The sequence below is a fragment of the Nannobrachium achirus genome (genome assembly GCF_963921795.1).
Source record: "Nannobrachium achirus genome assembly, chromosome: 2".
Lineage (NCBI taxonomy): Eukaryota > Metazoa > Chordata > Actinopteri > Myctophiformes > Myctophidae > Nannobrachium > Nannobrachium achirus.
The window spans coordinates 42,930,890-42,953,264 of NC_137811.1; the positions used below are offsets into that span (position 1 = coordinate 42,930,890).

A 22,375-nucleotide genomic window follows, 5' to 3' on the forward strand; every position below is an offset into this window, starting at 1 on the left:
TAATGTTGATAATTTACCTAAAAGAGATGCTTACGCAACTACAGTGTAATCACTCTCAAGATCTACTGTAACAACACAAGTTCCCTTCATTTTCTAATTCTAAAATGATACAACTTTTAAAGCAATAAATCAGAAACTCAGCAAAGTTGTCAATAATAAACTTGTGTTCATCTTATAGCCTTCAAAAAGGATCAATTCCCCTCCGCTCAGTATGTAAACATGGCAGGTGAATAACAACATGATTTGAGATTGCTAGAGTTTAGCAGAACACAGAAAAACAAACAAGTGCATTCATGTCAGACAATTATTTCATAGCAATTAAAACAAATCTGGTGAGACATGGGGATTGTGGAGTATGAACGATAATGTCATTTAATTGAACAGCTCTCTTTGAAACATTCATTGCATGTACTGTAGCCCCCTAGATGCATGAGGACATTCATTGTTCCTTCCTGGCGGGGGGACGGACGGACATTGCGTCCACCAGGCTCTGTGGTGCACCGCATCTCACAATAGCCGGAGGTCACACTGCTACGTCAAAACACGTCTCTGTGAATGTTCCCTTGTTGTGGCAAGATCAGATGTGACGGCCCAAAGAGCTTTCTGCACGATTAGACAAAATGAGGGGGCCCTGGAATCATTATACCACCCTGGAATCCTTCCAGAAATACCACAGCTAGTACTGTCATATGGACACAGCATAACTGAAACAAAACAGAGAATGATGATGGGAACTTCTGGAACAGTCCAGCACGAGTTGTGTGATGGACACTGATACCCCATTATTGCCAGTTCGACGAGAACAGAGTGAATTACGCCATTAGTACAATTGAGACGGATTTTTTCACATCCTGTTTTCACTTTTGATCTTCCCCTCGTAGTAAATTCCCCTGACCTTCCCTTTCTCTTGCACCGGTGCCTCGTCATTAGAGGTGAATGTCAACCTTGGCTTATAGCTTCACTTCATCTTTTTGTCTTCACAGTACAAAGCCACGGTGCTCTCCCCTGCAGTATGAAATGAAACCAAGTACTTGCAGACAACAACAAAAAAACACCTGTTCATTTGTACCGGTCAGGTCACACATGGGTGCCTGTGGTTCACTTCCGCTAGCTGTACGACTCTCTTATCCCGTAGTACGCAGTGCTTGGTAGCATCTCTTCTGAGATGACAGGAGAGGCGTCTGGGTGCCCACGTCTCTGGACCAAATGTTCCTGCTGGCAGAGCGAAAGTGCTTGTGTGTCCATCCATAGACCAGACAGTTAAGGAAGCCCTGGGATCCGGAGGTGAAGGCCTGGCAAAAAGCAGACACAATCAGAAGGTTATCAAGAAGGTATTGTGCGCATCAAGACATGGCAGGGAAAGTCAGAACTCACATATATAGCAGATATAATAGCAGATCTACAAGCACACAAGACCTGGCGGTGCGAGGCGTTGTGTGCTTGTAGATCGTCTATTTTTTTTTTGTCCTCATGACCTGGTCTATGTAAAGACTGACTGCATATCTGAGTTACTGTATGTAGAGAATCACTCCGTGGTCTAAGTAAAGAATGACTGCATACCTGAGTTATGTAGAGAATCACTCCAGGCAGACCCTGTACAGCAGTAGGGTTGATCACCATCATGGCTGCTACGTAGGCAGCTGTATAGAACAAGTACAAAAGGCAGCAATTCAATGTCATACAGAATCTGCAAAGCAATTTGCACAGTAAAATCCTTAGGGTTCATTTAACTTTGTAAAAGGACTTTGTAAATGGACATACCTGGGCCCCAGCAGAAAATAAAGACGGAGGGATAGAGGAACATTTGTCTGTCGACCACGCGGAAGGAGGCCCGCTGCCGGTCACCTAGGTAACCACTTGAAATCACCACGCGCCTGTGAAAATGGCGGGCCTTTCCCATGAGCACCTGGTGCAGACAAGAGAAGAGGTTCCATTAGGCTGTGGACGTGTGCCTTGTTGCTCAAAGGATGGCTAAAACTACAAAGGCAGATGTTACAAAGATATCTGTCTACTTTTTAGCGACGGTATAATTGTCTCCTGTAATACCTGTTGTTCTTTCTGTAATATATAGTTTTTATGTTGTTTGTTTGCGTCTGAGTCTACATAAAATAAAATTGATTGATTGATTGATTGATTGACTGATTGATTGATTGATTGATTACCCACCACTATGCCTGTAAAGGTGAAGACAAATGTAGCGAGGAAGACAGCAATGCGATAGTAATGATCCAGGCTGCACTCCCAGGGTTCCTCCGTGGCCTCGGATGTTTGGAAGAGGGCACCTGTGTGCATCAGAAGACACCTGGGTAGAGTTCAGTAGAGCACAGAGGTCATCATATTAAAACGAATTAAATATTATAAAGGATTTAAAATACATACCAGTAAGACTCCCTAATCGGGAGATAAGCGACCGTAGGTCACTTATCTCCACAAATAGGGCAAAAATGTGTTTTTCCAAAATCTGCCTGAGCCATGTTGATGACATGAGTGTAGACATACTGTGTAGTGATTTTCGTGATTTTAGGGCAACATCTGTAGGAGCAGTGTCCAAAAATGTGTTTTTAAAAATGGGCCTGAAGGTGGCGCTATATGGGACAGATTCATGTTGATGGGATGAGTGTAGACATATTGTGTAGCAATTTGCGTGATTTTAGGGCCAAAACTGTAGGAGTAGTGGGCAAAAATGTGTTGTAAAAATCGGCCTGAAGGTGAGGAATTATCACATCAGTTGTTTGATTATTCTGGCTTTGACCTGTCTAAAAAACATACAATTTGATGCATGTATTGTAATGACATTGCATTCACAAATCACAGCCACTGCAGTTTACGGCCAAAAGGTTGCAGCCACAGTCCTGAAGCTGAGAAATCACCTTTTAAAATCCCCGGAGAGGCTCAGGCAATGTATGAAACTGAATGAATAGCACTACCCCTTCCCTAAAAAACTATTATTAGATACACCCTTGAGCTCAGTGGTTGTGATTGTACATGTTGGTTTACCTACAATGCTATGTGCAAGAGGGTTATATTTCTACTTACTTGTAGGGCTGGCTGAAGTTGTCATAACAGTGGCCTATGTTCCCTTGTATAAATGCTGGCGTCATTAGCAACACTGGGAGCACACTGCAAGATGAGGAGAGAGATTTACATGTTTGTATCATTTCAGGTGTTACTGATGTCTGTGAGCATACAGAAATTACTTCAACCATAAAACTAAAACAAATTTTAAACAACCTCAAATTCCAACCTAAACATTTAAACCTGAAGTAACTTTATAAAACGACACTTACCCTGAAACAAATGCTGTTATTTTGCTGGCAGTACTGACTGTGGTGGGGCACTTGAACAACAAACAAAAAAAATGCAAATGAGAAGCAACACAGCGAAGACACAAAACATAGACACAAAAAAGTATAACTATAGTTGGAAGCCTTTGGAGTGTTATACAACTCATTGTCATACATCATAAAAGAGCAGTAAAATGTTTTATTTTTTAGTAGTGTACTTACCTCTACCGTGTATTCATTCATATGGCAGTAGAACCTTCTCTTGATCCATGTGTAGAGGGCCCACACATAGTTTAATGTGTAGAAAAAGGAAGCCATGTACAGAATCTAGTAGACAGGAGGAAAGAAGAACATTTTTAGTCTCATGTGGTTTTTGGTCAAGCTTCATTAGAACAGAGTTCATGAGTAATCAGTAAAAGTGGTGGGTGTCTACATCGACCACAACCACTGTACATCAATCATACTGTACATTTCCATTATGCTTATTTTGCTAAACTGAAATTTCAACACCAAAACTTCCTGAAATAATAAAACGTGTTCTGTCCCTCAGCCGTTGAACTAGAACAATTAAATTAGGTCAGAAACATTCAGTACGGGCCAGACATTCAGTTTGTCTGGCCCGTTCTGCTCCCCTGGTCCCAGTAGGTATCAAAGTGCAATGGATTTGCTGACCCATTTCATCCTGACCTGCATCATTTCATGAATGTCTACTCTAGACTGGACATTTTCTGGTAATCAGATCTTTTGGAGACAGTTATATTTTCTTTAAACAAAGTTGAACAAAAGCAAACTTTTAAAATAGACTTACATTCTGTAAATGTGTTCTTTGACGCATGTATAACACACATTCAGTATTATGTGTAAATTCACAGAACATGTGCACTGGAATTGGTGTAAGCTGTACTCTCTAAACAGCTCCTATGTTTAGTGCACTAGTGCGTTATGTCATGTCATGTTCCATACATGTGTTGATGGCTTCTCAGGGTACCCCTCCCTTTCAGTTACCATTATGGTAATAAACCAGGCAGAAGGGAATGTCATTTTGTTGAAACCCTCAGCTAGGCTGCACAAGTTGAGTGACCTGACCACTGCACCCTGCACTGCTTGATGTGCGATGGAAAGGTAAAGCAACAAGTGTGTCCCAGATGTGTTTGAGAGGAACAGGGTGAGTCAAAACAGTGGGGAAAGCCCCTGCTCCTCAAATCACGTAGCAATATCTGTTTATGTCCTTGTTATTTGGATGAGAGTTTTTTGGATGAGAGAAATCGAATGGAAGTGATTTACGTTGTTTGAGTGATACACATTAACCATCATGTCTCCAACTGTTCTAAAGCAGTTTTTCTCAACCTGTGGGTCGGGACCCCCAATGTGCAACATTGTTTTCTCATTCAACACTAAACAAACCAACATAAAGTTTAAGAGTATAGAGGGTATCTGCACATTTCTAAAGTGATAATTTAAGGACTTTTTAATACCTCTAAAATGACAAATTAAGCACTGGCCAAATTGTCAAATATTAGAGGCAGAAATTGTGAGAAAAGCCCGAGGCGTTGTGAGCATGTAGATCTGCTATTTTCACAATAGACAAAATGTAATGCCTCAACTCTTAGAACTCGTCAGTGTGGGGGCGTCCCCAGTTAAAATATGATTATTTTGGGGGTCGCGGCCTGAAAAGGTTGAGAACCACCGTTCTAAAGCATGTTGATGGTAACAATCTCCTACCTGTTCTACAGTGTGTAGATGGTAACAGTTAGTGTGACTGTCACAGTTTGCAGTGAAGAGAGATGCTCCTATCAGCCAACTGAGGGCCAACAGTAGGTCTGCCACACTGAGCAGAAACAGGGGCTGGAGCTGGAAAACAAATAGTTCTATATGTCACCATGTTCCCACATTAAGACAAACGTGCTACACTATGGTCTATGGTTTATTCTAAGTATTTTGTGTTTGTAAGCACATACAAGGATACGAACAGGCAACCTTTAAAAAGGGCTATCCTGATTTGTCAAACTATCATTTACAAATTAAAAGATTGGGACAGTGTCAGGTCTCTGAACTATATGTAAAGTGTCTTGAGACAACTTTGGCACTATAACAAAATATAATGTTAACCAACTGTTGAGGACTGGGCCGGTAGGCCCCACCGATACATATATATAAAATATAAAATACATTGCAAATACATATCAAATTGTGTCCATTTTGCAAGCAACTTAAGCAGAATTGTCACCATTTACAAAACATTGACATGAATCTCAGGACAGTGTTCAGTGTATATATTCTTCTTGTTTACTGTGTGACAATCTGGGAACCCATCGGCAAAAAGACAAAAAGAAAATTGTATCTGTCTTGAGAGATTAACTGCGCAAAGAGTCAAACAGAGAGCAGAAACCTTCCCACCAGGGAATAGCTCACTAACCTCAGGTGTCCAGATTATGCTCTGTGAAGTAGCATACACGATGATGGAGGCCGAACCAAGAAGGCTGCAAACAATGCAATGCATAATCATAGATGAACCATGAATTCATAACAGCAAATTAAGATAATATTTTCTATTAGGTGATTTTTCCACTCAAATTGGGCCATCTGGACCCCATATCTAGAAATGTGAGAGATGTAAGTAGAAAACTCATTACGCTGACCTCATTACTGCCATGACCAACTGAATCCATCTCACTGCCTCATACACCTTCAAATGAGATAAATCATTATCAATGGGCTACTGTCTGCAGAACAAACAGTCGGACCATTCCTACAAAATATCACTTGTTACTCAAGGACAAAAACATGAGGCCGAGGGATTAATATAACCTTATGAGTGCAGTAGAAAAGTACAGACAAATCATTCTACATTCATTGTAAATTAACCAATACTATTATACAGTGCAACATGAGCCTAATTGCCTAAATGTACATTGTAATTGAGCAATTAAGATGTGCAAGGTCCCAAGTCATAGACAACACAATAGAAACAGATTTTCAGCCTGTATATTGCACTGCAGTCTGTATTAAACTCCTGTCAATAACTCACATCTGTCCAGTCCTCTGCTCCAGTTGTGTTCTGCTCCGTACTGTTGTGGAACATCACCTCTAAACCTCCTGCAGGTGACATGGTGACTATATCCCTGGACATAAAACACCTTCAGCAACACAAAAAAAGTGCAAATCCAAATGCAAACTGTATATTTAGAACTAACATAAATAACTGTTGGTCTGCATCAGGTAAGGACGTGGTAGATAGTATCTCTTCAGTAAATATCCATCTGTTATATTGCACTAAACTCCTCCCATGCTTCACTTACTACTCTGGCCACTCCTCTTGGGATGTCATGTCTTCCAGAGGATGGTACCTGGTGGATAATAGCTGTACCGTGTGTCCACTGGTGACATCTGCTGACCAAATGTGAAAGTAACAACACAGCAAGAAATAGTGGAATTTCTTGGTGCTCTTGATATTGTCAGGCAGTAAAAAACCCACAAAGGCACCAAAGATAGTTTAATCTACAAGCTCACAACGCATTGCATTGTGATGAGTTGTAAGCTTGTAGATCTGCTCTATTAATCTTTTTTGAAAGTCGGTCGTCTAGGAATTTTAAATGTAAATGTATCCATCTTTGATATTGGCATTATTGAACAACGTAGGCGCATGTGCACATTAACATTCATTGAGTAAGAACAAAAGTGGCTCGATAACACCTTTATTGAAACCGTCAGTAGTTTTGCATGCATATCTTTCAGCGCACAATTAAGATAAATTATAAGCTAGCACATATTAATTAGTGGATGAGGCCAAATTTCATTGGTTAGGAGACCGGGAGTCCTTCATAGCCTATCACCATGTCAAGTAGTGGGAGTGTGAATAAGGAACGGCAGCATTGCAACAAATTACAGCTCCAATGTACAGAGGAATCAAAGTTCAAACAGTGAGCGTCTGTCCACGATGTACGCTATACATTTTGTATTCCATTGCATTCAGGGAAAATTCTCTTGCATTTGTCAAGCATAAGACCTTGTAAGTTTGTTTCATTTACTTGTTAGTCATCTGAGAGTGACACTGCCTCTTCCTCCTGAGGTCCAGACGATAACTTTGCCTTGTGTTTCTTCATGTGATTTCGAAAGATCCTGGCACCGCCCAGGTTTTTCTTACAGATATTGCAGAAGTACGGACTGCCCTCCGAGTGCACGCCCACATGGTAGGTCAGCTCCAGCGCCCTGCTGAAACTCTTATCGCAGAACAGGCAGTGGTGCCTTACCCCCGCGTGGATGAGCTCATGGCTTTTCAGCGAGCTCTGCTGCTTGAAAGTCTTCTGGCAAACGGAGCACTGGTAGGGTCTGTCGTTGGTGTGGAGGCGCTGGTGTCGCCGCAGGGCGCTGGAGAAGCTGAAGCTCTTCTCACAGAGCGTGCAGGTGTAAGGCTTCTCCCCTGTGTGGATTCTCTGGTGCTCAGTCATGTGGACCTGCTGGGTGAAGCTTTTCCCACAGGTAGGACACTGGTAGGGACGCTCTCCTGAGTGGGTCCTCAGGTGTTTCACCAGCGCCGAGGCCTTATGACAGTCTCTGCCGCACACTGGACAGCAGGTCTTTGGTTTGCCATTGCTGAGTTCCTGGCTCTCCGGGCAGCCATTTTGGTCTGATGGAGGTAGCAAGATGGTGGTTGTTATGAAGAAGTGTCACCACGATATGGATGACAAACGCTACTAATGATCATTTGAATTATCATCATCACTGCTAATTTGCTGCCACTTACCGATTACAATAGGCGTCCAATTCTCTTCCTCACCATCTGAATTAATCAAACCGCTGACATCACCCTCCTCGTTTTCTGTTTTTTCATCTTCATTATCCGAAACAGAACCTTTTTCCGAGTTCGGGTCACCATCGTTATCACATTTGGGTGCTGAGGTGAAGCAATCAGAGGTGTCGAGTTGGCCATCTACATCCTGGAAAAAAAGGCATTTCCCATTTTACAACCTTTATTCAAATAGAACCTCACTATCGCCTCTTCCTTAAAAAGGGACGAAACCCTTGGCTGATTTTTTCCCGGTTCAGGTTAAAAACGACAGTAGGGTAAAAACATGTCAGGCTGCTCAAGGCCGACACTGTGGTGTGAGCAACACAGCAAATCAATGGCTGCTGACTTTAGCTGTGTCAGTGTACTGTACAGTGAATACTGTATGCTTGCACATTGGCCCCAATGTCCAAGCACATCTAACACAACCATTATTCATTTTATTAACTGCTGCTGAATTTCTGCCATGTTTTTAATCTGCTGTAGTTTTTAACCTGAAGTGGTTAAATACCTTTCTACTCTCACCTCCTCTATCTCGTCGCCCTCTTCTTCTTCTTCTATGTTTAAGTCCGACCAGAATTCCTAAAGCAGAGTGATTTAATGGGCAGAATTAATAAGGTTACGTTTAACCTTTAACATACTTAAAGTGTACAGTACCAATAAACTGTCAATCTCTGTCAGTAGATGTGCAGATTTCTCAACTACCCGTTATTGATACAATTTCTAGTGAAGTGTCTGCGTTATGTCTTTTGCCTTCACTTTCCTGTCACTTCATTTTCCTCTTCAGAAGTGCTCCAAAGATCAGGGATTGTAGCCCCCAGTTAGTACAGCCAAGACACAACAGCCCTGCCAATCGGGCTCAGCCCTATTGGCACGACAATTTGTGCGTCGGCCTGGCGATGCAGAACCTTGGGTTCAATCACTACACCTTCATTAGACTTAGCTAATGGCTAAACAGCAGACAAGCAAACATTTTATTTCTATCATTTGTGTCTCTCACCTTGCTGGTGCCATTCGTCGTAGGTTCTGCTATGAGCCCGTCTAGCACATGTATCCTCAAGTGTTTTTTCAGCAAGCTTGGGCGTAGAAAGCGCTTTGGACAGATAGAACAGGGGTGTGGTTTATCAGCCTCATGGATTTTCTCATGGGCTCTTAAATTGGTGGATGTTGAGAAAGCCTTATTGCACGAAGAGCAAATGTAAAGCTTTTCCTCAACATGAATTTTCATGTGTTCCTTAAGCCTCGAGGGTCTTGTGTAGCTCTTGTTGCAGATGGGGCAGACGTGGATTTTCTTCCTTGTGGTTGGACCGCCCTCTGTAACAAGGAGTAGGTTTTTGTCACCAGAATGTAAAAGATGAACCCATTTCATTACATTCGACAAACCAACATTATAAAAAGGTAGCCACAGAGTGGAATGTCTTGTTTCACCTCCCTCTTAATTTGAATCAATACGGATTACTAGTGATTCATGTCTACTATATTACATTTGAATCACTTTCCTCATTGAATTGATGTTCCCTGCACCCACCCATACAATACCTCCTGTGCAATAAGTATGTGTCTGGAGACTGGGAGTAATCTTGCAAACCACTTTCTTTTTTTGTTGAATGTTTCTCGAGTAGGCTAATGCTCAGCTCAGCTACAGCATGTACAGTACATGCTCAGCTCTCATTACAGGTGCCTCCATTGCACTGCCATTATTTTTCCATTATTATCCATCACATTTTCTAACATCAACACACATAAACACACACAGTTAGACAGTATGAAACTGAACGGTTGCTGTGTATGTTCACTGTTGCCTTTACAGTATATTGTTTGTGTTGCACATATCAGTGTAACTTCAAGCCTAATCTCTCGAGACAGCCTCAGAGAAGTCGCACATTCTTCTTTGACGATGGGTTCCCACTTCCCAGATTGCTTCAAGCCTGGCTATCTGGCAGTAAAATAAACTTGAATTATACTTATAGGACTACTATTTTTCATAATCCATGCTTACCAGGTTGAAATGATTGCATTTCCTCTCCATCAGACATGATTACTGCACTGGCACCCCCATTATCCATTGTTTTTAACCATACCGTCGGGAGCCAATGATTGACTAGTCATAGTGTAGGACCTCTAAAGTAGTCATCAGGTTTCTAATTGAATGGGAGGAAGCAAGAACAAGTGATGAGAATCATTATTTCTCTAACATTTTTAACAATTATATGGTATTCATAATACATCAAATCACTACACCGGAAAATGTCCATTGTGCATGTGTTTTAGTGCATCCTAAGATTATATAATACATCGTTGCATTTAGATGCATGTATTACCTTTGGATCAGGACATACCAATGATGTGATACAAATGTGCATGTCCTATCACAGCTGTTTAATTGCATTTTATTGACAATGACAACTCCTAAATAATACCCCTTTCAATAGCAATCAATTGACAATAATCCATTCTTCGCCTTCACTAATCAGATATTAGCAATAAATAGGTTACATAATGACTTTATATAAGTGTCAACAGAAACGTAGGAAGACTGACCGGGTTGGTAGAAACAGTCCGCTATTAAAGTTGTTGTTGAGCACAATGGACAGACAGTTGCCAGCTCATCAATGAAGAGGATAAGAGCTCGACAAAGATGAATGCAGTTTCAGCGAGTTAGGATAATGAACATTATCCTGGCTTGACTTTTTTGAAATTCACACATAGCAAATACAGATTTACCCTGACAAGACAGTTATTTATAGGAAAAGACTGTTATATTTTAACATACAATTATGGCACAAACGGCAAAAGAAAATCTCCCATTCGGACGACCGTACTGTTTTGTTTTGATTCTTGCATAGATTTGTGCGACAGCTAAATATGTCCTACGGAAAACACACTTGAGCTTCGGTTCCTGGTCTTCGAAACAAAACTCACTAAAAATGCAATTTTAAATATTGAAATATCTTCTCAAAACATTTCACATTTCAAGTTATTTTGTTTGTTTTTCTTTGTGCTGTATTTAAGACCACCAGGTAACCGGTAGAGTCGCAGGAAAGAAACTCCCAGAAATTTGTATTCGGGGAAGACCCATTTTCAATATTGAAATATGTCATTAATATACCTTAGAGGAGTTGAGTGGAAATTTAAAAAAAGGGGGGGGGGGGACTTTTTTTCTATTTCCACACAACTCCTCTAATATATTAATGACACAGTTCAATATTGAAAATGGGTGGTCTTCCCATTAATAACTTTAGGATTACATTACGCATATCTATCTGAGGTTAATATTGGGAATAGGGTTAGGTTTTGGCACCGTTTAGGAATAGTTTACAGATGTAGGCTATTATATAAGCCTATAAGGATATTAAGGATCTCAATGGAAAAGAACAAAGCCTTACCCGTTTCCTTTATTTTGACATTGTATAAGTGAACTGTCATGAAACTGTACCTTTTCCTATCCAAAACTTCTAATAAATATCAATCAATCAAAAGGCATACACCATCAGCCCAGGCGAGTTTCCTTCCGGCGACACCACAAGAGAGTATTTTAAATTAAATGACAAAAATAGAGCATCATTCATAGGCTAAAAAGCCACCACAGCTCGGGGCATGTATGCCTGGCGGCGTCGCCGGTACGATTCCCGATCCGGACGACCTCAATGTTAGTTTTGAAGTATAAAGTTGTCAAATATGTCAGTCATTTCTTTGTATATTTAGGTTATGTGTCATATCTGCTGTGCAACTTCAAAGCCTAACAGCCAAACAGAAATGTAATTGTCAACGACAAAAACACAATTAAATCGCTAATTGCAATTATTTGAGTTACAATCAATGGTCATGTAAAATGTCATACTCGTGACAGCCCTACACACTGGTAGAAGCGTGGCTCTCCTGTATGGATTGTCTGGTGAAACCACGGCTCTGCCAAGGATCTCACACACATACTGCAGGTACCCAGGTACTCTGGTGATGAGAAATATTTGTTGGCACAGACGACATGAGGTGTTACCTTTCAAAAGATGAAAATACCAATTCACTGTGAGAGCAGGAGTGGATATTTTCCTCTATGCAAGATTTTGGTGCTTCTTCAGGCCAGTCGTTGAAGCAAAGCGTGAAGGGTGGTGTGGTAGGGTCTCTCTCTCCTGTGTGTCCTTTTTTGTTGTATTACCATTTTGGAAGAAACCTCTCCTGCATACAGAACAGTGGTAAGGTCTCCCAGCAGATGGTGCCTCTTCAGAAAGCCATGCTGTGCATAAATCACTCCACAAGTAAGGGTTCTCACTTTCTCCCCGTTGAACACTCTTTGGTGGACGACTACGCTTACTTTCTGTGTGAATTGCTTGCCGCAGACGGGTCGCTCTGTCCCCGATTGTGTTGTCATGTGCCTTGTTGTGAGTGTGTAAAAGGTCTAGTGAAAGCGTACCCATTACCCCACCCCCACGCACACACACACACAAATAATCTAATACCGTAATCACACACACACACACACACACACACACACACACACACACACACACACACACACACACACACACACACACACACACACACACACACACACACACACACACACACACACACACACACACACACAGTAATAATCTAATTCCGTAGTCATTGTTCTTTTGTCCATTGTTAAAGGAGTAGTTCACCCCCAAAATGACTCTGATTGATTACTCACGCCATGGAGACTTGAGTTCAATAATATTTTTTGGTATTAGTCGCATTCCTAAGACAAAAATTTGATTATAGTAAATTTAGCCCCATGGGGGTACATTTATTGTAATAAAATTATTGTCTTAGGAATGCGACAAAACACAAAAAAAAATATTATTGAACTCAAGTCTCCATGGCGTGAGTAATCAATAGAAAAAAAGTAATTTGGGGGGTGAACTCCTCCTTTAACAACTAAGCAAAATAATGTCAACCAATGATTAAGCCAAATATCTCAACCCTTAAAATAAACAGTCACAGCTGTAAGCAGACAACAATAGTTTTGTTTATACAGAAAGAAACACCAATGCCATAAAATGTGCATCATCAATTCATATTGATGCACAATGCATTATGATGCAATGCTCATCTTAATAGTTCATTCAGCATTAGGAGACTATAGATTTTTCTTCACTACATGAGAATTGTTCTATGAATTCCGGATGACTGCCTGAGGCAGTGCTTAACACTGAATGATATCCGTCACACACACGCGCATGTAGAGTAATCAATAATAACATCACAGCTGTGAGTGACATGATGAAGGTGGGCATGAAACGCAGTGGCCAGTGTACATGAGCCCATGCCGTCATTAACAACTTCTCTGCCGGGGGCGCCCGCTGGCCTACTTGTCCATACCACTTAGGCATTGCCACATAGGCATGGATGCCTGGCGGCGTCACCGGTTCGATTCCTGATCCGGACAACCTTTGCCGCGTGTCACTCCCCATCTCTCCCCCCATTTCCTGTCAGTCTACTGTCCTATCAATAAAGGCATAAAGGCCCAAAAACAAATAAAGGGACGCCCAGAACAGCAGTCGCAACCGCTGTAGACCAGGGAAAAAGTACGTGGTCGCAGCACAAATCTCACTCAGAGGAACCTCTTGTAGAAGTGACCAGGAAGTGGAAACACTTCTGGTGGAGTGGCCTCTGAGGGGGGTCCATAGGATTCCTTGTGACTTTTCTTTTTTTCTTTCTTTTTTGTAAGATTTGTTTTTGGACTTTTATGCCTTTATTGATAGGACAGTAGGCTGACAAGAAACTGGGAGAGATGGAGAGTGACACGCAGCAAACACTCTGTCAGGCATCAGAGCCTACAGTATGTGGTATGCGACTGGACCAGTAGGCCAGCGGGCGCCCCTCCTCGTGACTTTGTTGATACTAGTCATCATGTCACAGCTGTGACTTTGTTGATTTTAATTACTCAACCTGCACGTGTGTGAGACGGATATCATTCAGTGTTAAGCACCATCTCCGGTAGTCAGGAAGAATGAAATGGAACAGTTATATTTGTCCCTGACCAGTCGGTTTGACACCTTGAACATCCTGTGTCCTGCCCCCCTCCACCAACACCATGTTGGGCCTCTCCACAGGAATGAAGACTGTTGAGGATGACCGAATGTAGCTCTGCCAGGTTTAGGTAGGGTTTGGAATTGGTTCAGGGTCGCCATGGTCCTGAAAAAGGTCTGGTCTTGTCCATGTGGAGGAAAACTGGGACACTGGAGAGATGTAAATCTGAAAATGGTATATCCCACAACAGAACAGTCCTCTAAGCCAAAAATATATGAAAGAATCATACCAGACATGAACTGAAGACAGGATTGTTATTATATGAGAATAAAATGAGTAAATAGGACAGCAATGGAGCTGCTGGACACTTCTGTTACAAAAATGTCAACTGGCAACTTGCCTTGCAAAAGTGAAGTCAACATTTGTCTACGCCACCACGACATCGTCCCTGCAAAACGAACAAAACAAAAACAAATTATTTTGAAGCTTAAATGTCTCTCACTCTCTCTCACCCACACACCCACAGATCTCCATCTACCCCTCGCCCCCCTCTCTTATCGATGCCGATTGTGACCCCTAATGATACTAATAGCAACGATCGTAAATAAAAGCATTACTAGGCGCTGGTGTCGCCGCAGGGCGCTGGAGAAGCTGAAGCTCTTCTGACAGCCAACGCAGGTGTAGGGCTTCTCCCCTGTGTGGATTCTCTGGTGCTCAGTCATGTGGACCTGCTGGGTGAAGCTTTTCCCACAGGTAGGACACGTGTAGGGACGCTCTCCTGAGTGGATCCTCAGGTGTTTCACCAGCGCCGAGGCCTTCTGACAGTCTCTGCCGCACACTGGACAGCAGTGCTTTGGTTTGCCACTGTTGACTTCCTTCAGTTCCTGGCTCTCCGGGCAGCCATTTTGGTCTGATGGAGGTAGCAAGATGGTGGTTGTTATGAAGAGGTTTCACAATGGACGACAAAATACTGCTATTACTAATAATTTGAATGTGTTATTATAACTCCTAATTTGATGCCACTTACCAATTATAATAGGCTTCCAATTCTCTTCCTCGCCATCTGAATTAATCAAACCGCTGACAGAAACCTCCTCGTTCTCTGTTTTGTCAGAACCTTTGTTACAGCTTGGGTCACCATGGTTATCGGCATCCTGGAAAAAAGACAGTGCACTATAATATAATGTATATTGCACCATATTTTGCAGTTTAGCTACGTATACAGTAGGCCTATGTGGCTATAAAGGCTGCATGCATCCAGGGAGGAGTGGGCCATGCATTTCACCATTGTGAGTGAAATGACACCTGGCTGTAAATGGCTGTGTGTACACATAGTTAATATTATTGTCTTGCCTAGTCAATTAATATAGAGCAGCAAAATCACCAAAACATGATGCCTTGATAAGGTCTGAAAAGCAGACAGTTCATTTCAAAATCCCTATAATCTTTGTTTCTCACCTTGCTGGTGCCGTTAAGAGGTTCTGCTGTGAGCCCATCCTGCATATGTAGCCGCAGGTGTTTCTTCAGTAGGCTTGGACGCAGAAAGCTCTTTGGACAGATAGAACAGTGGAGTTTCTCATTTTCCTCAATGTGGATTTTCATGTGTTCCTTAAGCCTCGATGGTCTTGTGTAGCTCTTGTTGCAGACGGAGCAGACGTGGATTTTCCTCCTGGTTGTTTTTGGTCTGATCACTTTAACAAGGAGCAGGTTTTGTCATCAGAATACAAAATGTGAACAAATTTCATTAGATTTGATTTCTTTCTTTTAAAATACACCATATATAGGTGCCTGGTGGCCAGTGTTGATTTCCTCGACTGCATTTTTTTCACTGACAAAAACTAAATAAAAAGTAAGCTGTGATGACTAAAACTAAGACTAAATATATTGACAATTTCGTCAACAAAATAAAAACTAGACTAAAACGTTAGGGAGGGACTAGTGGAGAAGAGAGTAATTTTATGTTTGGTTGCTCTCAGGTGTTGCATGCTGAAAATAGCAGATCTACAAGCTCACAACACGACGCGTTGTGAGCTTGTAGATCGGCTATTTTCAGCATGCAACCAAGTGTAAAATCAGCCATTACGATGTCATCAAGGCCCGCCAAAATACATTTAAGTTGACTAAATCAACTGTAGATTTAGTCGACTAAAATCGTATAATATTTAGTCAACTAAAATCAGACTAAAACTAAAACTTTTTAGTTGACTAAATTATGACTAAAACTAAAAAACATTTTATTCAAAAGACTATGACTAAAACTAAACCAAAATTTGGTGTCAAAAACAACACTGCTGGTGGCTCAGACCATATGCTCCTGGGGAGACGGGTTCGAATCGAACCCGTCTTGCCTTGCACGCCCCTCTCTGTCTCACTACATTGAACCAGAGCAGTATAATCAGAGAGTGGTGTCACCGCGGGGTCAGAAACAGCGCTGGTCACGTGGTTCATTGTCACTTTACACCTCATAGACTTCAATGCATTTTGTAAACTTCCGGTTGGCCGTTTGTCACTATACGCCAATAGATGTGTGCGTAGAAGACCTGGCCCCATGAAGTGAACGGGAGTGACGCAACTCTCCATTCTAGGGCTCTGCATTGAACTATCTGAAATAAAGCATATATGCCAAAATCCATAACACATTCTAATTCCTTGTAAAAAAATAGTTTCTGTTCTCAGCGCTTTGTCTTAGAAGGAAAAGACAACATCTTTTAACCATCACCTCTCTGTAGTGGCCTCTACCTTCCCATCAAATACAGTCCTTTTCCATTATTTTTCTGTCTTGAATGAACACATACACACCTATGATCCTGTGAATCTGAATGTATTGTAGTGTTCATATTCAGTTTTACCTTTATGTTTTTCATTTTTGCAAAGATCAACTTTATAATCTGTACAGAAAAGCTTTTTCTTTACAAATCCGTGCTTACCAGGTTGAAAAGATTGTATTTCCTCTCCATCAGACATGATTACTGCACTGGCATCCGCATCATCCTGTGAATCTGAATATGTTTTATGTTCAGTGTTACCTTTATATATTTTTTATGTCATGCAAGGTTGTTTTTTTTTTTACAAAACCATGCTTACCAGGTTGAAAAGATTGTATTTCCTCTCCATCAGACATGATTACTGCACCAGCATCTGCATCTTCCACTCGGTTTTTAACCAAAGGATCTCGGAGTCCATTATTACCGTCGGGAGACAATGATTGGTTAGACATTGTGTTGTTTGGTTGGTGGGACCTCAGGTGGTCATCGGGTTCCTAGTGGGAAATGGAGGAACAGTGATGAGAGCAATGTCCAAACTGGACTGGTAATTTCTAATTATATGGTATGACTTCAAATCACCACAGCAGAAAATGGTCATACCATTGGCTATTGGTAGTACAGTCAAATGTGTTGGTACAATGACAACATGAAATTGTACAAGGCTGGATAACTATTACAAGCTCATATGCCAAAATACCAAAATAAGCCCAACTGCTACTAAATATATAAAAAAAAAAAGACCTAAGCAATTAATTCAAGGTGTTTGTCGGTCAGACGAGTATTATTCATGGCAAAACAGAAGTGTTAATTCACCTGGTCCTGTCCTCCCAATGGCAAAGAACTGTTCACAGACAGTGACAGTGGCTCTGTTGTTGATCCTCCCCTAGTGTGGATTTGTTGGTGCTTTTTGAAAACTCTCTTGATTGCGAATCTTTTCTTGCACACATCACACTGGTAGGGTTTTTCTCCAGTATGGGACATCACATGTTCTTCCAGTCTGGATTTTCTGGAGAAACTTCTGCCACAAATCTCACACACATAAGGCAGTCCCCTCTGGTGGAGGAGATTGTGTTGCTCCAGTTTCTCTGGGGTGAAATATGCGTCACATAGGACGCAACGATGGAGTGTTACCTTTCAAAATATGAAAATACCACAGTCATTCATTTGGAGAAACTATATAAACAACTATATCTATACTATAATTTTGCGAATGTCTGAGTGAGTGTCTGTCTGTCTGTCTGTCTGTCTCAGCGTTTCTCCTCGGTGGCTGGAGCAATTGATCTGAAATCGCATCACCATCAGCATATGAACACACCTGACATAACTGTGAAGCCCGTTTGTCACTTTCACAAATCGTATGCTGTATAATAGCATTTTTATGGTGTATCTATATCTATTTAGCCTACAGTACCTTTTGTGACCACACATGTTAAGGGAGGGGCGCTGTTGTTCAGGCCATGCACAATCACACACAAACCCACACACACACACACACACACACACACGGGGGGGGGAGTGTGTGTGTGTGTGCAGGCGGGCAGGCGGGCGGGCGGGCGGGCGGGCGGGGGGGGGGGTTCTGGCCCTGTTACAGATGTTGTCCAAAATCATGCAGATCGGTACACAGTATATTAGCATTTTTATGGTGTAACTACTATCTATTCTGCATCTAGCATGAGGCATATCTATTCTGCATCTAGCATGGGGCAACATGTTTAACCAGCTCTGTGTGTGTGTGTGTGCGTGTGCGTGCGTGCGTGCGTGTGTGTGTGTGTGTGCATCTAGCTTGAGGCTAATCTATTCTGCATCTAGCATGAGGCAACATGTTTAACCAGCTCTCTCTCTGTGTGTGTGTGTGTGTGTGTGTGTGTGTGTGTGTGTGTGTGTGTGTGTGTGTGTGTGTGTGTGTGTGTGTGTGTGTGTGTGTGTGTGTGTGCAGGCAGGCGGGTGTGTGCGTGGGCGGGCGGGGGGGGGGGGGGGGGGTTGCCATTAAACGAAACGGGAATTTCTTACATTGATGCTCCTACATATTATCATGCAAGCACCAGTTAAAGTTACTTTCCATCCCTCATATACTGTATGCACAGTGCACATCCCATAACCCACACACTGCACATAATTTTGGAGCTCATATCTTTGAACGGGTAAGGACTAGTAATGTGTATTTTTGTAAAAAGCAACTACAGTACTACACAAAACTGAAAATTGTCTTCAGCACTGGCTCTCAAAGTGGAGTCCAGGGACCCAAAGGGTTCTTTGAGGTTACTAATCTCAAAGAACCAGACAGAACAATTAACACAATTGTGTTAACACAGTCTTATTTACAACTGTGGCCCGGTAGAAGGCAAGGCCTGTTTGAGAACCACCATATGTCTACAGTATTAGCAACAACGAACAACCATCCCCAGTAGTGCTTTGGAGGCTGGACGTAGCCTACCACCACAGCTTCCGGACAATAATTTTCCCACATGCACGCACAGGAACGGCATGGAACAGTGCTTGCGCGTGTGCATGCTAGAACGCGTCCCAGTAGATTCGAGTGACTATGCGCCATAAAGCCTATCTAATCAAATGGTTATTGAGTGGTGTGCAGCGCATCCCCCTTAAGATTCACATGCCCAAGTACACTATTCATATGGATACTTTGACACCTACTGCCTGTACTGTAGGTTTCCAGCGGTGACTGCATGTGTGTGTCCTCATACAGGGCTCCTGTGGTATGTCGGCTACTGTTTGAGATTTGTTCAAAGCAGACTTTGTTCCTCTACTGTAGCGCTGTATTTTCTACACTGTAACAATACAAGTTTTCCCACCATTAGATCTGCTGACATCCGTTCTAAATAGCCTCTAGAGGCGAGTGCCTCACTGACCATCCCATTGTTTCAGTCTTCAAACTCAGGAGGAAGATCACCCGGATTGACTGATGAATGATCCATGACGTGTCTCACCTTGCTAGTGTTGTCTTCAGGATTCAACGTATCTCCATCTCCTGTGTGTATGCACATGTGTTTCTTCAGCAAGCCCGGACGATTGAAGCTCCTCCGGCATAGAGGGCAAGGGTGAGGTCCTGGCTGTCCTGTGTGCTTTCTCACATGATCTTTCAAAGACGAGGTTGAGGTGAAAACCCTGTCACAGAGAGAGCAGGCGTGGAGGTTCTCCTCTGTGTGAGACTTTTGGTGCTCTTTCAGCCCTGTCGTCGAAGCAAAGCGCTTGGGACATACAGGGCAGTGGTAGGGTCTCTCTCCTGTGTGTGTCCTTTCATGTTGTATTAAATATCGTCTTTGGATGAAGCCTCTCCTGCATACAGAGCAGTGGTAAGGTCTCTCCGAGGCATGTCTCAGCCGGTGCCTCCTCAGGCAGGCAAGCTGTGCATAACTCACTCCACACTCGGAGCATGAGTAAGGTCTCTCCCCGGTGTGCACTCTTTGGTGGACGACCAGGCTTGCTTTCCGCGTGAACTGCTTCCCGCAGACGGGACAGTCATGCGGTCTGTTCCCCGAGTGTGTTGCCATGTGGCGCACCACGTGGTAAGGTCTAGAAAATGCTTTCCCACAAACTGAACAATGGTGAGGACCTTGCAGTTGCAATTTGCAGTTGTCCTGCTTCAAATCACCTTCTGCTGATGTACAAGGATTCTCAGTGCCAGAAACAAAACACTCTCCTGTAAGAAACAAACTGATTTCAAGACTGTTGTAGAAGATTATATAATCCATTTACTTTCTTTATGAGCAATAGGTAACTAAAGCAAAATACTTCAGACTCATGGTTTGTTTTTACATTATATATATATTTCTTCACCTTTATCAATAAGTTGCTGTCCATCTTCTGTACTCTCATCTGTATCTTCGTCCTCTCTAAATGTGTCTTCGTGATCTGTTTCTCCTTCCTCCATTAGCCCAACTGGGTTTCTCAGATGACAGTCAGTAGTACCAGGACCCCCAGCATGGAGCAATCCTCAGATGAATGCATCACCTCACCACAGGCTTCATGCAATAAAGGAGAATGGAATACCAGGCATCATTACAGTGATCTCAAATTAAAATCATGCCTCAAAATAGACATGTAAGTCACAAACTGGTCTACAATACAGATGATGGTCTCCTAGATCATTGGTTTTCAACCCTTTTCATATCAAGGTCCATTATTTATTCGGCATTTGAGCCACGGACCACCATTTGATGAGATTTAGCCTCTCACACTTTGAATATTTTGTTGTCGTTGCATAGGATTTTGTCCACAATTCCATGCTGTATTGATGTGGTGCCCTAGGACTGATAACAGGTCAATCAAAATAACAGCTCTTCTACATTCTGTTATTAGCCTATGTAGACTTTGAGAGCGTAAAATTAAACGGTCCATTTGGTTTCATTTTACACTCTAAAGAGTTAAAGATTTATAAGGATCCATTTGGTTACCAACTCTCATCATTTAGTTGGGGAACACCTGGAAACCCCTCAAGGACCACTGATGGTCCCCGGACCACTGGTTGTGAAACACTGTGGGCTACTAGGTGTAAGCCTTTCCATCCCTCCCATAATGTACAGCATTATTTCTGACAAACCAACCCAGGATCTTGTCAAGTGCTACAAATTTAAATTGTATCAAAGATGTCGTTAGTGGTGTTTGGACTTCTCTGAGTGTCACATAGGAGATTTAAGCAGGAAATTATGAGCGACAACTGTGTAATTGTATGTACCTGGTGAATGACTAAATTGAATGACAATGATGACATGCTTTGTATGCACGCCATTCCATACAGGTTTATTTTGACAGACATTTCGCTGCTACCCTGTTCGCTATTCCCTACCTGCTCAATAGCGACACCTGCTGCATGCACCTGGAATAAAGTGCGACCGGATGCTAAAATTCCTGTTTATTCTTCATAATGCTAGCTAGCAAACGGCAAACTTGCCAGAAATGATGTTGCTCATGCATGCTTTCAGTACCATCAACGTACCGTGCTTTCCTATGCCGGGGTAGCAAACCATGAAAGAGGTTAAAAAAAACGTCAAAGTCTCAAAGACAGCTCGTCATCCTTTCAAGATTCCTTGGACTTTGGCTAATGCTAATGTTAGCTAAGAGCTTGTTATTAGATGGTATTTAATTGTAGGCCTACTACTTTCAACTCCACAATGCGTACATGTGTCCGGGAATGAGTCCGATACAAATTAATTAGGCGTAACGTCGTGCATCCTTGGACGTATTGCACTCAATGCAACAGTGAAAACATTTTCCAGAAAGTGTTTTGGCTTATTATGACGTGTAAACAAACTGCATATTTCTTCTGTGTGCAGGAGGAGCCAGTGTGGGATCGGGTGCGCTCGATTCTCAGTCCGGCGTGCAGCCGGTGATGATGTATGTAACTGATAACTGTGAGCAGCACCATAGAATTTTACTTGTATTAACTGAGAGAGTAGATGTAAGAGTAGCCGCAAATTGCAACACTAGATTTTATTTTAATCGGATGAATCTAGGGTTGCAATACCTCCCATAGGCAGCCAATGCATCAAAACAGTTTTTTTTGCTATCTGATTGTATTAAACGGCATC

The 22,375-nt window shown here is 42.2% G+C and overlaps 3 protein-coding genes across 3 annotated transcripts; all 3 read right to left on the minus strand.

The window, feature by feature from the left end:
* Positions 1-868: 868 nt before the first annotated feature.
* tmem116 (transmembrane protein 116) lies at positions 869-6,443 on the minus strand. Its single transcript, XM_080751417.1, has 11 exons — positions 6,313-6,443; positions 5,924-5,970; positions 5,701-5,764; positions 5,007-5,135; positions 3,507-3,611; positions 3,288-3,337; positions 3,037-3,120; positions 2,167-2,302; positions 1,762-1,906; positions 1,561-1,640; positions 869-1,292 (listed from the first exon to the last, which is right to left on the minus strand). Exons 1-11 carry the CDS (start codon positions 6,412-6,414, stop codon positions 1,125-1,127), a joined length of 1,110 nt encoding a protein of 369 aa, XP_080607543.1. The 5' UTR covers positions 6,415-6,443; the 3' UTR covers positions 869-1,124.
* An 872-nt stretch (positions 6,444-7,315) lies between these two features.
* On the minus strand, positions 7,316-10,864 carry LOC308298520 (uncharacterized protein; the record flags this gene model as incomplete). Its single annotated transcript, XM_080742144.1, has 5 exons — positions 10,612-10,864; positions 10,070-10,211; positions 9,071-9,384; positions 8,029-8,221; positions 7,316-7,911 (listed from the first exon to the last, which is right to left on the minus strand). The coding sequence occupies exons 2-5, from the start codon at positions 10,134-10,136 to the stop codon at positions 7,316-7,318; spliced, it is 1,170 nt and encodes a 389-aa protein (XP_080598270.1). The 5' UTR covers positions 10,137-10,211; positions 10,612-10,864.
* A 2,352-nt stretch (positions 10,865-13,216) lies between these two features.
* Positions 13,217-22,075, minus strand: LOC308306342 (uncharacterized protein). The gene is made up of 11 exons (XM_080751291.1): positions 21,784-22,075; positions 20,625-20,809; positions 19,775-20,487; positions 17,643-17,960; positions 17,149-17,323; positions 16,992-17,063; positions 15,523-15,755; positions 15,092-15,218; positions 14,682-14,974; positions 14,465-14,512; positions 13,217-14,289 (listed from the first exon to the last, which is right to left on the minus strand). The coding sequence occupies exons 2-10, from the start codon at positions 20,716-20,718 to the stop codon at positions 14,480-14,482; spliced, it is 2,058 nt and encodes a 685-aa protein (XP_080607417.1). The 5' UTR covers positions 20,719-20,809; positions 21,784-22,075; the 3' UTR covers positions 13,217-14,289; positions 14,465-14,479.
* Between the last annotated feature and the right edge of the window lie 300 nt (positions 22,076-22,375).